The sequence below is a fragment of the Myxocyprinus asiaticus genome, chromosome 10, assembly GCF_019703515.2.
Source record: "Myxocyprinus asiaticus isolate MX2 ecotype Aquarium Trade chromosome 10, UBuf_Myxa_2, whole genome shotgun sequence".
NCBI lineage: Eukaryota > Metazoa > Chordata > Actinopteri > Cypriniformes > Catostomidae > Myxocyprinus > Myxocyprinus asiaticus.
The window spans coordinates 40,787,709-40,803,057 of NC_059353.1; the positions used below are offsets into that span (position 1 = coordinate 40,787,709).

The 15,349-nt window shown below is 38.3% G+C and overlaps 1 protein-coding gene and 1 pseudogene across 1 annotated transcript; one reads left to right on the forward strand and one right to left on the reverse strand.

The window, feature by feature from the left end:
• Nucleotides 1–272: 272 nt before the first annotated feature.
• Nucleotides 273–10,866, forward strand: LOC127446769 (ORM1-like protein 1). Its single transcript, XM_051707960.1, has 4 exons — nt 273–379; nt 4,156–4,329; nt 9,217–9,368; nt 9,545–10,866. Exons 2-4 carry the CDS (start codon nt 4,156–4,158, stop codon nt 9,678–9,680), a joined length of 462 nt encoding a protein of 153 aa, XP_051563920.1. The 5' UTR covers nt 273–379; the 3' UTR covers nt 9,681–10,866.
• A 488-nt stretch (nt 10,867–11,354) lies between these two features.
• LOC127447598 (probable inactive tRNA-specific adenosine deaminase-like protein 3) lies at nt 11,355–12,254 on the reverse strand (annotated as a pseudogene).
• Between the last annotated feature and the right edge of the window lie 3,095 nt (nt 12,255–15,349).

The window sequence follows — 15,349 nt, forward strand, 5'->3', positions numbered from 1 at the left end:
GGTCAATAAAGTACATTATTTTCATTTCAAGGCTTTCTAATAAATTAAATAGTTCAATGGCATTCTTAATCTTCATAAATCTCAGTGAACTAAAAACAAACAAATGTACTTCATTAAAAAAAAATAAACAGACAGACAGACAGTGGATAGTAAAAGTCTTCCAAGTGAACAGGGCATAGGGACTATAACTTCAGAATGGAACGCACCCTTGTTTTGTAAACATCAGCCTTCTAGTGGGCGTGGTGCGCTAGTCTCGCGAGGTTTGCAGTTGTAATCTCGTTAACAGGGAGAGCGTGTTTTTGTGCGTGGTGAGTCAGCCCACAGTGCGCGCAGCGGAGGCCGGCAGCGCTCCAGCCTGCTCATCCTGAAAGCAAATAAGGTACCGTTATACATCTCTAATGAAGCCAAAGTATTCTTATTGCTACTTTAAACCACCTTGCTGCTAACTGGATGATACCTCAATTATTTATTAGAGCTTTTATTGGTGTTTGAGGTATTTAATGCAAGTAGAGTGAAACAAAAGCAACTGGTGTTTGTTATGAAAGCAGCTCATGCTAAATAAAGAGCATTCCGCAAACACAAAATCCAATCAACTCGCTATAAAAGCACAAGATGGAGGGAAAAGCGTGTTTAAAGGTTGTTATTTTGGTGCTTTAGACGGGGAAAGACAGTGAACTGTGCAGGAATAAGAGAGTGTTTTGTTATGTAGCTGTGCTGCTAACTCTGTGTCATGGACTTGTTTATCATCTGCAGCTGGTACTGGAAAATGAATACGACCATATATACAATATAATATTTAGAAAGCACAGCATGTTTTCTTTAGTTCTTCGAGGAAGCTGTTTATGAGGAATAAACATTTAATATTACTGCCTCCCAGCTGATTGTTGTTGTCACAAAGGATACTACAAACATACTACATCTCATACTGTCATTTGTGACAGACTTTGAATGATATTTAGGGAATAATTATCCATGTTTCAGTGGATATTGAGAGTATTGACATCTTGACGTTAACCTGAATCTGTGTCTGCTTGACTGCTGTATTACATTTATTTTAAATAATGCCATTTTTATTTTTTTATCCCCTTTTCTCCCCAATTTGGCATGCCCAATTCCCACTACTTAGTAGGTCCTTGTGGTGGCGCGGTTACTCACCTCAATCCGGGTGGCAGAGGACAAGTCTCAGTTGCCTCTGCTTCTGATACTGTCAATCCACGCATCTTATCACGTGGCTCGTTGCGCATGACACCCCGGAGACTCCCAGCATGTGGAGGCTCATGCTACTCTCCGCGATCCACGCACAACTTACCACGTGCCCCATTGAGAGCGAGAACCACTAATCGCGACCACGAGGAGGTTACCTCATGTGACTCTACCCTCCCTAGCAACCGAGCCAATTTGGTTGCATAGGAGACCTGGCTGGAGTCACTCAGCACACCCTGGATTCGAACTCGTGACTCCAGGGGTGGTAGTCAGTGTCAATTCTCGCTGAGCTACCCAGGCCCTCGAGTCTTTAATCTAAATAGATATCTAAGATATCTAGATATTTAAACCGATATCAAATAGCAAGTGATTTGGTGAGTAGAAGATAAAATAAATACAGCTCAGCTAGTTCTAAAGCTGTGTATTGGGCAACACTGAACTTTGACTTTCGAACAGCTGCCTGAACTGTTTGCCACGTTTAAAGGTGCACTCAGTAATTCTAATCCAATACACTTTTTGTCAAATTCTGCAAATATATCTTCACATTCTGCTAGCTGTCCATTCTGTGGGTGGGCTGAAAAAAAATCTAGTATTTCTACACAGCCCTGGCTCTGCAAATGGGACATAAACAAAGTGGATCAGACCAATCCACAACACTACTCCAGCCAATCAGCAACAGGGGGTGGTTCTTGCATGTGCACAGGATGGGGGGTGGGGGCAGAGCGAGAGGGAAATTCATTAGAAGGGCGACGGCAAATCTGGCTGATGCAAACTTTCTAAACTCCCAAGGAGGACAAATTGCTGAGAAACAGACCAAGAGAAAAAGATCAGATAAATATAAACTAAAAAAGAAGGATTATGATAAATCGAGGGCTAGGAGCCGCATCAACATTGGCGAGGCTTTTCGGCGTGCGTTAGTTTGGGTGGCGAAGCTTCCAAAGGAGCACTGAAAGGAGGGGTGTGATTGTTTTGGCAGTTGAGTTCGAATATCAACAGTGTTTCTCAGGAATCGCTGAATGCACCTTTAATACGCCAAAAATGCAGTAAAAGCATGTCATTTTAAACTTTAAATGGCTCTGTGCTCTTTCAAAGTTGCAAGTTACTAGATTTGTTAGCTAGCTTGAATAGTAAAATGTCAAGACACACTATTACAATAAATAACCCTATTGTAAATGTGCGGACATGCTGCATGGACAAGACCTCATGCAGACCTCGCACTATAAAGACAGCTTATGTGCTCTAAATAATGTGCTTAACGTGAATATTTAAACTACAACTGTCTTTTGCACTATGCAGAATTGTTGTACAGTGGCAAGAAAAAGTATGTATACCCTTTGGAATTAGCTGGATTTCTGCATTAATTGGACATAGAATGTGATCTCATTTTCATCAATCACAAGTATAGACAAACACAATGTGCTTTAGCTAACAACACACAAACAATTATAATCTTTCATGTCTTTATTGAACACATTCCATTAAATATTCACAGTGCTGTGGAAAAAGTAAGTGATACCTTGGATTTATGATGCTCTCTCCACTGTACTTCACCATTGGGATGATGTTTTCATGATGCAAATGGTGCCCTTTTTTACACCATATGTAGTGCTCCATGTTCTTCCCAAACAGTTCAACCTTAGTTTCATCAGTCCACATAACGTTTACCCAGTAGCACTGTGGAGTGTCAAGGTGGTCTTTGGCAAACTTCAGGCGCAGATCAGTGTTTTTGTTGGAAAGCAGTGGCTTCTTTCCTGGTGTCCTGCCATGGACATTATGCCTGTTTAATGTTTTCCATAAAGTAGACTCATGAACAGAGATGTTAACCAGTTCCAATGATTTCTTCAAGTCTTTAGCTGTCACTCTAAAGGGTTGTTTTTTACCTCATTGAGCATTTTGCAGTGTGCCCTTTGAATCATCTTGGCTGGATGGCCACTTCTAGACAGAGTAGCCACAGTACTAAATTTGATCCATTTATTGACAATTTGTCTAATTGTGGACAGGTGGATATCTAAGGTCTTCGAGATAACTTTGTAACCCTTTCCAGCTTTATGCAAAGCAATAATTCTTGATCGTAGGTCTTCTGAGATCTCTTTTTTTGCGAGGCATGGTCCATGTCAGCAGATGCTTCTTGTGAATAGCAAACTCAAAATGTTTGAGTGCTTTTTATAAGTCTATAGCTCTAACCCACACCTCCAATCTCATTTCATTAACTGATGCCAGGTTTGCCAACTCCAGACTCTAGTTTGCTTTTGTTGACGTCATTAGCTTAGGGGTTAACATACTTTTTCCAGACTACACTGTTTTTGAATGATGTATTCAATATGTACAAGAACAATACAATAATTTTCATGTTATTAGTTAAAAGAGGTTGTGTTTGTTCATTATTGTAACTTAGATAAAGATCAAACCAGATTTTAAGACAAATTTATACATAAATGCAGAAAATCCCAAAGGGTTCACATACTTTTTCTTGCCACTGTATTTGTGGTATTATTAGTGGTCAAACCATAAGGGTTTTTCAATGGCCAATATGACCAATTTATTGCCATGTTTCTCATTTGTAAGTCAGTTTGGATAAAAGCATAAGCTAAATAATTAAATGTAAATGAGGACAGTTTGTCCGATATAATGGTAATTATATGTGATATGACCAAATGGAATTTAATTTCAGCAGTTGAGATACCCATGTGTGCTGTAAAAAAAAAAAAAATGTACGCAGTGTTTATTAGAAATTCATTAAAAATTTAATTTAAAATGGCTGTGGATTTTGCAACTGACACAAGGCTTCTGTTAATTGACCAGTGGCGATAGTCTCAAAATGAGCAGTTATTGGCCGATATGATGGGCTATCAATAATTATTGTCACATGTTTCATTTAAATCAACTAATGTATTAAGACAAGCATATTACCCCATTGACATTTTGGACTGCTGTTTTATTTTGTCTCCCAAGATGAACGTCGGCGTGGCACACAGTGAAGTGAACCCGAACACTCGTGTGATGAACAGTCGGGGGATATGGCTGACATATGCACTCGGTGTGGGAATGCTTCACATTGTACTGTTGAGCATTCCTTTCTTCAGTGTTCCTGTTGTGTGGACCCTCACAAATGTTATTCACAATTTTGTAAGTGTTCCCTTTGAAATAATCCTTTGTTGCAGCCCACCTCGTTTCCAGAAGTTTCCTCTCTATGGTTTGTAATGTTTCTCAGCAGTGCCCATAGCCCAGTTGGTGTCTCAATAATTGATGCTTCCTTAGTATTTTGTGTGGCATTGTTATGCAAGGAGTCACTTGAACAAAGGTCAACAACAGCATGGCATCACTAACCCATGTTAAAGCTCTTTGGCACATGATGATGTATGAGTGCCTGTACCACAATTATAAGAGAAGCTATTCGGAGGGACTGTTATGATACTTTAATGTTTCTGTTTTCCTGACATGCAAGACAAATTTAGTTAGTGAAGTCTGCTTCTAGAGCAGGGTAGGAATGGGCAGAAGTACCCATGTACTCGGAAATGACAATCATCGATTATAAAAACAAGCCACTTTTCCACTATCGGGCCAGTGTGAGCCAGGGCTATCAACTGTTCGGCCAGGGCCAATAGCCTAGGACCTCAAGCCGCGAGACCAAAATCAATCTGCATTCCCACCATCGGGCCAATAGCCCTGCAGTGTTTCCCTAAAACCCACCCCTAATACACCACCCTGGGGCCAACATCACACACCCCGCCCATTTCACAAGCATGTGGGAAACTCAAGCTGATATATTAGTCTATAATATGTTTTTTTTTTTCCGCAATCCTGTACTGTTGTGCACTGGATACACAACTAGGCAAGTTTGGTGACAATATACTTAATCATGTCTTCGTTCGGCAGATGTTGCGTCAATCTGACGTTGCACACTTTCATCCGCCCAAATATTCAGAAGAGCCCTGATCTCCTACTGATTAGTACTGACGATTCTCCATGCTCCGTTAAGCTGTTGAGGTAAGCTGGTAGCTAGATATGAAAGATTGGGAAATGAGTATCTTGGTGCTGAAACCTCTGACCTGTCTCAGCGAAACTCTGCCTTTGACCCCGCCTCAATCGTTGGCGTTCTTTTTTTTTCTTTTTTTTTTGTCCCAGTTTGGAATGCCCAATTCCCAATGTGCTTAAGTCCTCGTGGTCGCGAAGTGATTCGCCTCAGTCCGGGTGGCAGAGGACAAATCCCAGTTGCCTCCGCGTCAGAGATCGTCAACCCGCGCATCTTATCACGTGGCTTGTTGAGCGTGTTGCCATGAAGACATAGCGCATGTGGAGGCTTCACGCCATCCACCGCGACAACCATGCTCAACTCACCACGCACCCCACTGAGAACGAACCACATTATAGAGATCACAAGGAGGTTACCCCATGTGACTCTACCCTCCCTAGCAAACGGGCCAATTTGGTTGCTTAGGAGACCTGGCTGGAGTCACTCAGCATGCCCTGGGATTCGAACTAGTGAACTCCAGGGGTGGTAGCCAGCGTCTTTACCACTGAGCTACCCAGGCCCCCCCGGTTGGCCTTCTTTAGCTCAAGGGTAATCAGCAGTCCATTGGCTGTTGGCCCTGAGGAGGCACGATGAAGCCCCGGAAGTGACCGTGGGAACGCAACTGGCCCTGGCATGCACTAGCTTGCCCTCATTTAGCCTGATAGTGGAAAGGGGGCTATTGAGGACTTGTTACTTGACTTGGCTCTTTTTCAAAGTCAAAATAGTTTAGACCAATAGTAACAACTAGAGATATACCGATACCGATTGTTTAAGACGGATACAGGTACCTAGTTTTCGGTATCGACTGATACCGAGTACCGATACTATTTCTGAGTAACAACAACATTCGAGGATTAAGTCATATCAGACCGTTCATCCTGGTATTGCGAGTCATCTTTCCTACTTTTCGTATTACCCTGCTATCTCTACAAGTAAGATAGTAAAATAATTTTAACTCATATCAATGTTTCATGTCCATTTATTTATTGAGCAAGTAATCTTGTAATAGGCTGGATAATGAGCATTCAGACAGTAATTTTTGCAAAACCAGACACCAATAGATGCAAACCAGAGGTGGAATTCAACTGTTCAGCAATTTCTTTCTTTTCACATAAGAATAACAATTTCAATGTAAAAATCGATATTTCATTTCCATTTATTTATTTGGTTAGTAGCCATGTAATAAGCAGGATAATGTTTATTCAGCCGGTTGTTATCACAAAATAAACCCCTTCAGGGTGACACAAGATACCTAATCACCCTGTCTGGGTTTGTTTTGCAATAACAACCAGCTGACTGTACATTATCCTTTACTTAACTTTGTTATTTTATGCATATTGTTCCGGGCATTCACAGAGTGGGCAATGCGGCCTTAGTATTGATTGATTGTTCTGGGTTTGTTGTGTTTTATCTGACAGAGTTTGGTGTTCGTTTGATTGCTTTATCGTGTGGTTTTGTTGTGTTAAGTAAAAGTGACAGACAATAACTCCTATCCCTTTTTCCAGTGTCGTCTTTATACATGACGTATGATTTTTGGAGTTGCGGTGTTCAGAACAACATTGACCCTCCAGCATGAGTCTGATGAAAATGCTCTTTTGCTCTCCATCAAACACAAGCATGTGGAGAGAGAAGCTGCATATATCACGTGAAGATGAATGAAATGAAATCTTGTGCTAGTTTCAAACAGTTTTCTTTCTTTTCTTGCTGTTTTTTATTTGTCAAAATGATGAAAAACATTTGGAATTATCTGTTAAAAATCATGGATAACTGACAGTTGCTTGTGAAAATGATATCTCGCTCACACACACACACAAGTGTGCGTGGAAAGAAAGAGTGAGAGAGTGCACGTAAAAGAAGCTGCATAGAAATTAGATAAAACATGGAAATTGGTATTACAGATTTAAACGGTTTAAACACCAAAATGTTTGTCATGTTTTCAGATGGGTCTTAGAAGCGCCATGCACAGCAGGTGCAACCACATCATTATGTTAATGCAGAGGCACAAAAACTATATATGCACTGTAAGCAGTGCATAGGGTCGCATACAAAAGGGTGTACCAACAGGTGCCAATGAAAAGAGCTAAACGAATCTAGCCTCCTATCCAACACTTTATTTTTAGAAGGGAAACGTCAGTGAACAAATGTAGTTACTCAGTATTTATTTATTCTCACCATAGGCAAAATTTCCTACGACAGTCAAGGTTGAATTAATGATCTTGAACGATTATGCAGTGACCATCACTGGCCATCAGACCAGCTGAAATACTGGACAAATTATTTCATCTTTAAAGGAATAATTCACCCAAAATTTGTAATTCTCTCATCATTTACTTACCCTTATACCATCCCGGATGTGTATGACTTTCTTTCTTCAGCAGAACACAAATGAAGATTTTTAGAAGAATATCTCAACTCTTTTGGTCCATACAATGCAAGTGAATGGGTGCCAACATTTTGAAGCTCCAAAAATCACATAAGTCAACATAAAAGTAATCCATATGACTCCAGTGGTTAAATCAGTGTCTTCAGAAGCAATATGATAGGTGTGGGTGAGATGCAGATCAATATTTAAGTAAAGTTTTACTATAAATTCTCCTCCCTGCTCAGTTAATCTCCACTTTAACTTTCACTTTCTTCTTGTGTTTTTGGTGATTCACTTTCTTCAAGCATACGCCCCCTACTGGGCAGGGAGAACTTAAAAATGGACTTAAATATTGATCTGTTTCTCACCCACACATCATATCACTTCTACTTTTATGCTGCCGTTATGTGCTTTATGGCACTCATTCACTTGCATTGTGAGGACCAATAGAGCTGAGATACTCTTGTAAAAAATCTTAATTTGTGTTTTGCAGAAGAAAAAAAGTCATACACGTATGGTATGAGGGTGAGTAAATGATGAGAGAATTTACATTTTTGAATGAACTATTCCTTTAAATACGGAACAGGTGACAACCCTATGCGTGCTTCAAAATAAATATGTGAAGCCTGCTGCTCATATACTGATAACACTGCATTGGTCCCTTTCAAAGCTAAATAGTCTCTGATCATTAGCATCACACACTTTGTGTGTAGCAGATTATAGAGAGCAGAGCACTCATTAACTTATGAAGCGCACAGCACATGCAAACTAAATATTTTATATAATTAAATTGCATCCTTTTTTGGTTTAATAAGCACATTGAACCACACAGCAAGCTGCTTATACGGAGGTGAGAAGCTACTGTCAAAAACAAACTGAAAGGGCTTCACTCCAAAATAAAAGCTTTCACCAAAAAGCTTAATTTAATTAGAAGCGTGAAATTGAAGAAATTGCAATAGAAATATATCACTTCTAAAAATTATTTTGATTAGACAGTTTTTTGATGATAAAATTAAATTAAACTTTAAAACACGGAATTCAGAAATAATCAAATGGAAAACAGGGAATTTGGTAAAAAATTAAATTGAATTTTGGAAGAAAAAAAATGAAACTGATTTTGTAGGGCCCTACAAATGTCTGATGCATGTCAGTAACCTGCAGTATGTGTCCCTCGTCTAACTCGTCTCTTTCATGTTACACAAGTTATTTCCTATTATAATAATGGGTAAGTTTAGAGTTGAGGAAGAGGTTAGAATTTACGGTTAGGTGTTAAACATGGGAAAGATCAATAATCGCATTGTTGTTGGTTCTTTTATTTTTCTCTATGCAAGTTAAAGTTGTATGTTTTTGTACGAGCCAACTCATACAATATCTTGTCATGAGACCGTGTTAAAAAAAAAAAAAAAAACAGTAAGACGAAATGCAACAGCCTGATGCATGTCTACAGTATATAGACTGCAATGAAAAATTATTCATACGGAACAAATGATAATCTTATTATCTTACAAGTTCCTCCTTTCCCCTACCTTTAATAGGAAAGACTGACCATGCTTAAGACTAATATAAACAGGTCACAATGTTATAAACTTTGAGAATGTTATGTGTATGACATTTGGATCATCTTTCTGTCTTTTCACAGGGTATGTATGTGTTTATGCATGCAGTGAAAGGCACGCCATTTGAAACTCCAGACCAGGGCAAAGCAAGACTTCTCACACACTGGGAACAGCTGGACTACGGCGTGCAGTTCACATCATCTAGAAAATTCTTTACAATCTCACCAATCATTTTGTAAGTATTTTGATGTAATATTTACTCTTGTTTTAACCTTGTTTTAAATGGCATTTTATAAAAAGTGCCAAAAATCTCTTGATGCAATCACTGTAAATCACGGCCTCGTGTCTTATCACTATAATATAAGATCAGCTGGTTTTGAAATTTAACACTTGTTCTTATTTCCTTTGCAGATATTTTCTTGCCAGCTTTTACACAAAATACGACACAGCTCATTTTGTGATTAACACAGCTTCCCTTTTGAGTGTTCTCATTCCAAAACTGCCACAACTCCATGGGGTCAGGATCCTTGGAATAAACAAGTATTAAGCCAAGTGCTCAGAGGGCACAGACCAACTCTCATTTGAGCTGTTGCCTGATATGGGAAAGAAGGTATCTCTTTGTACTTTGTACCACAGTTGTGTACTTAGCAGTTTTGTACAGTCTGTGTAATTGTGAGTCTCTTTGTTAAATATATGTTGAGAAAACTGTTGTAGGGATATATTAGGAGGACAATTCCTCTAGCATTAATAACTTAAGATATTAAAAGTGTTTTTGCGTTCCTTGTGGATCTGGGCTGGCCCAGGTTTCATGGTTAATTTTGTTTAATTCATTTTTCGTTTAAATGTGCTCACACCACTGATAAACTAGATCATGCTTTTAGCATCATTTCACATTTCTGTATGTTTTCTTTGACAATGCCATGAATTATGTTTTTAAAACAATTTAAAAGCCATGAAACCATTCTTCGTTTTCCTGCATTTTGTTATCATTGCTTAATAGAAAAAAATAATAATAATAATAATTTGCATGATTTCCTGAACATTTTGTTTAATTGCAGTACTGTGTATAATTTTATGTTTGGTTAATGTTTTGCAGATTATAGGTGACAATGGAAAATGCATTAACAAAACTTTTAATGCTTTGTCTGATATGTACTTACATATTCATAAAAGTCAACATGAAATTAAATTTGGCCCTTTTTCTACTTTCTTAATGCACCATCCTGGTCTTATTTGTCCATGTTTGTCTTTGTAATATTTGATCAAAATTTAATAACTTGCTTCACCTTCAAAACAACTTTCCTCTTATTTATCAATCCCTCCCCTCCAACTACCTGAATCCATTCTGGTATATAATGTCCACTTTTCACAATCCAATCAATTCAAGTAAAAACAAAAAACAAAGTTGTTGTTTTTTCTCACTGGAAACCTGTAACATGACATAAAGTGGGTTGCAAATGCCATTTCTTGTTGACTTTAGTATGTAATTGTGAAAGTCTATCATTATTAAGGCAGTTTGTCCTGTTTCATACTCTGCCAGTTTTCTCTGAAGCTGAAACATTGTAATGTAGCCCCATTAAAATATTTGTATCCTTACTGTCTTTGTCTTTTGAGAATATCTGCAAAGGCTGAATTGTACCAATTGTTTATTTTTTATTTTTCCTTTCGTTTCGAGAAAAGATTTGAACATAGTATGTTATGTGTTGTGACAAATAAAAAAGCATTACAAACTGTGTTGTTCACTAGGAAAATATTGTTGCCAGATAAATGTCATACTGTATATACACCATATACCAAAGTTCCCACAACTTTTGACCAAAGAATTTCCATGATTTTTCCAGTTGTTTGTGATTACTGGCATAGAATGTTTTTAAATCTTTCATAGAGATTGCACTCACACAGAGCAATTTCTTAATGATTAAATATTTTAGAGCAGAGCATAAATATAGAACTCTATACACCCTTTCAATGGCTTTTCCAGGCCTGGAATAACAATTTAAATATTCCCATTCATTACAAAGGCATGTGAGCTACTACTAAAATTTCTGACATATACCTTATCTGATTAAATTAATAATACAAGAATACAACAGAGCAAATTTGGCCCATACATTGTATTTTGGTCCTTTATCATGTCCCTTAAGTGTAAAGCCTCACATGTGTTTAGCATCACCCCTTTAAACACTTCAAAGTGGTGATTTAAATCTTTTCGCAATGAATCTTATACTTGCATCCGCAGAGGGCTCTCCATAGATACTCTGTTTATTCTTGAGTAGACCAGTGCCATTGCACACATCACACACGGTTCTCTAGTGATGTAAAGGTCATATCCAGTGCAGATGTACGGCTGGTCTGTTTCTCTTGCATTGCTTTAGGCCTCTCGGCTGCTATAGTGACAGGCTGGATATTTCTTATAATTGTGGGTGCCTCCACTTTGCCCATAGGCTGCAAGGTCAATGATGGATGCGGATGAGAATCGTTCCTACGGTCATAACCCACGGCCACAATTTGCTCAGATTGCAGGTCAACAGTCACCACACCCTCAGCATCCATACCTCTCTCCCACCTTGATTTTGCAGCCTGAATAGCCACCATCATATACTCTTGCATTTTAGCTTTATGATCAGCATTGACTAGGTGGCCTGTCAAAGCAGACATCATTTGTTTGTCCTCATGAAATGATGTAGGCCAATATTTACTAGTTTTTTCAAACTGTGGCCTGGTCAGTGATGGACTAGCTGGAATTTCAATCAGAAAAGGCTTTCCCAAACCTCTCGAGTCAAAAGACTATGTACAAAGCAGATTAACAAGTGTAACTTCTTTGCTTGCGTCCATCTTTTGCACATCTTTGGCCAAGCACACAATGACTTCCAAAAGATGGGGACTGCTCTTGTCTTTGCAAGCTCTGACCCTTTTTTATGTGCTGGAGACCGGGCAAGGGGTGGCTCAGAGAAAGCTCTTTGACCAGGCGAGATGTTTCTCTTTTGTCAATAATTGGTGCTGCATAGGCTGGCAACATTTCAGTGTCCCAAGACTGCTCATCAGAGAGGACAGGGAGAACATCCCAAGACTCTGTGCCATATAAATCCATTGCTTTCTTCCATTTGGCTTGTGGCTCCATTTTTATCAACTCAATCAATTGTCAGGGTTTTCTTGGTGTCATCTGTGGAAGCAGATACACTACTAATATAAAGAACTGGCATCATAAGAATCACATTCGTCAAATAAAAACTAAACTAGAATTGTTAAGTGAAAACACTCTCATTGATTTCTCAAGAAATCAATGAAAGAGCATCCATTAGTTCAAGCAAGTCAACAGGATGGGTAGTTGACCTGAGATTTTAAGCAATTTCAGAAGTGTGCTGTGGTGTAGCATAATATACTTCATAAACTAAAAATTCTTCCCTAATTCTTATATAGGCTAATAATTATACCTGCAGTTTTCATATGTTTTATATTCTTTCTGTCTTTTCTGTCTGTCAATCTATCATTTGTTCTATCTACAATTGAAATCAGAAGTTTACATACACTTAGTCATTAAAACTAATTTTTTAACCACTCCACCGATTTCATATTAGCAAACTAGTTCTAGCAAATCGCTTAAGGCATCTACTTTGTGCATGATGCGAGTAATTTTGACAACAAATTTTTACAGACAGATTGTTTCACTTTGAACTGACTGTATCACAATTCCAGTGGGTCAGAAGTTTACATACACTAAGTTAACTGTGCCTTTAATCAGCTTGGAAAATTCCAGAAAATTATGTCAAGCCTTTAGGCAGTTAGCCAATTAGCTTCTGATAGGCTAATTGGCTAACTGGAGTCAATTAGATGTGTACCTGTGGATGTATTTTAAGGCCTACCTTCAAACTCAGTGCCTCTTTGCTTGACATCATGGGAAAATCAAAAGAAATCAACCAAGAAAAAAAATTGTGGAACTCCACAAGTCTGGTTCATCCTTGGGAGCAATTTCCAAATGCCTGAAGGTACCATGTTCATCTGTACGAACAATAGTATGCAAGTATAAACACCATGGGACCACGCAGCCATCATACTGCTCAGGAAGGAGACATGTTCTGTCTCCTAGAGATGAATGTAGTTTGGTGCGAAAAGTGCAAATCAATCCCAGAACAACAGCAAAGGACCTTGTGAAGATGCTGGAGGAAACAGGTAGACAAGTATCTATATCCACAGTAAAACGAGTCCTATAAATATATAACCTGAAAGGCTGCTCAGCAAGAAAGAAGCCACTGCTCCAAAACTGGCATAAAAAAGCCAGACTACAGTTTGCAAGTGCACATGGGGACAAATGTCTCCCTTTGGAGAAATGTCCTCTGGTCTGATGAACACAAATTTAACTGTTTGGCCATAATGACTATCGTTATGTCTGGAAGAAAAAGGGTGAGGCTTGTAAGCCGAAGAACCCCATCCCAACCATGAAGCATGGGGGTGGCAGCATCATGTTGTGGGGGTGCTTTGCTGCAGAAGGGACTGGTGCACTTCATAAAATAGATGGCATCATGAGAAAGGAAATTTATGTGGATATATTGAAGCAACATCTCAAGACATCAGCCAGGAAGTTAAAGCTCAGTCGCAAATGGGACTTCCAAATGGACAATGACCCCAAGCATACCTCCAAAGTTGTGGCAAAATGGCTTAAGGGCAACAAAGTCAAGTGGAGTGGCCATCATAAAGCCCTGACCACAATCCGTTAGAAAATTTGTGGGCAGAACTGAAAAAGAGTGTGGGAGCAAGGAGGCCTACAAACCTGACTAAGTTACACCAGTTTTGTCTGGAGGAATGGGCCAAAATTCCAGCAACTTATTGTGAGAAGCTTGTGGAAGGCTACCCAAAATGTTTGACACAAGTTAAACAATTTAAAGGCAATGCTACCAAATACTAACAAAGTGTATGTAAACTTCTGACCCACTGGGAATGTGATGAAAGAAATAAAAGCTGAAGTAAATAATTCTCTCTACTGTTATTCTGACATTTCACATTCTTAAAAAAAATAGTGATCCTAACTGACCTAAGACAGTGAATGTTTTCTATGATTAAATGTCAGTATATCTATCTATCTATCTATCTATCTATCTGTCTTTTAGCATACCTTATAACTGAATGACTAATATTTGTAAAAAAAAAAAATAAATAATAATAATAATAATAATACAAATCTGTCACTGCAGGCTATTTAAAAGTAATATAAAAAAATAGTGAGAAACATTACGATCTTATACAGGACCTAAGCCATACACTTTCCCTTATACATACAGTATGTAAACTGTAACCTAAAATCATGATGTTGAATTTAAAAAGGTCAAAGAACATATTTGAACTACCCAAATACACATGGTAAAAATGACCTTATTTGAAGGGAAATGAGGACTCCCAATATCAAATACTAGTCGGAAATAGTCAAATAAACGATTTTGGGGCAGCAACAGTATGAGTGAAACATTTCCATGTGAGTCTCCATCCATACTGTATTATTATTAGTCTGCCGGAGACGAGCACTTGATATGGTTCCTTTTATTTTGTACTTATCAGTCTTCCATCTCTGAGACATTTCTTTAGCATATTTATTGACATATATATTACGATATGAATCATAGGTGTTTCTTAATTCCAATTAATTTTGTTAGAGCTTAAAAAGAGTCTAACGGAACTCAACATTGCTTGTTTTGTGTAGGAGCTATTTCTATGTAGCACCTCGTTTCATGCAAGGGGAAGCCAAAGTGAAAATCAAGTTGATTAATGTTTATTGAGACTTAATTGTTAGTGTTGCAACCAGCTAGTGATGGCAGAAACGAAGGTTTTCGAAACTCCGAATCAATTGAACTAACTGCTTCGTAAAATGATTCACTGTTTCGAAGCTCTCAAACGCTGCACTTGCTGTTCAAAACAGTGGAAATGCAACCAGAACACAGCCCAAACATGTTTAATGACACTTTGTAGAAACCAACTGCAAATGTTTTCATGAACGAGTAATCTATTAAATGTTCTACAAATCATTAAATACCAATTAACCAAGTGTCTATTGTATAATATGTGTTCGTTTATTATTTTATACTTCTTGTTTTGTACATTTAGTTTGAAATAGTATAGGCCTGTGTCTAAAGGTAAAGTATTTGACTGTGACTAGGACAAAACAAGACAAAAGCAGTTTCATTAGGAATTTTTATTTAGGAAAATAAGCTGTTCCACTGTTTTAGC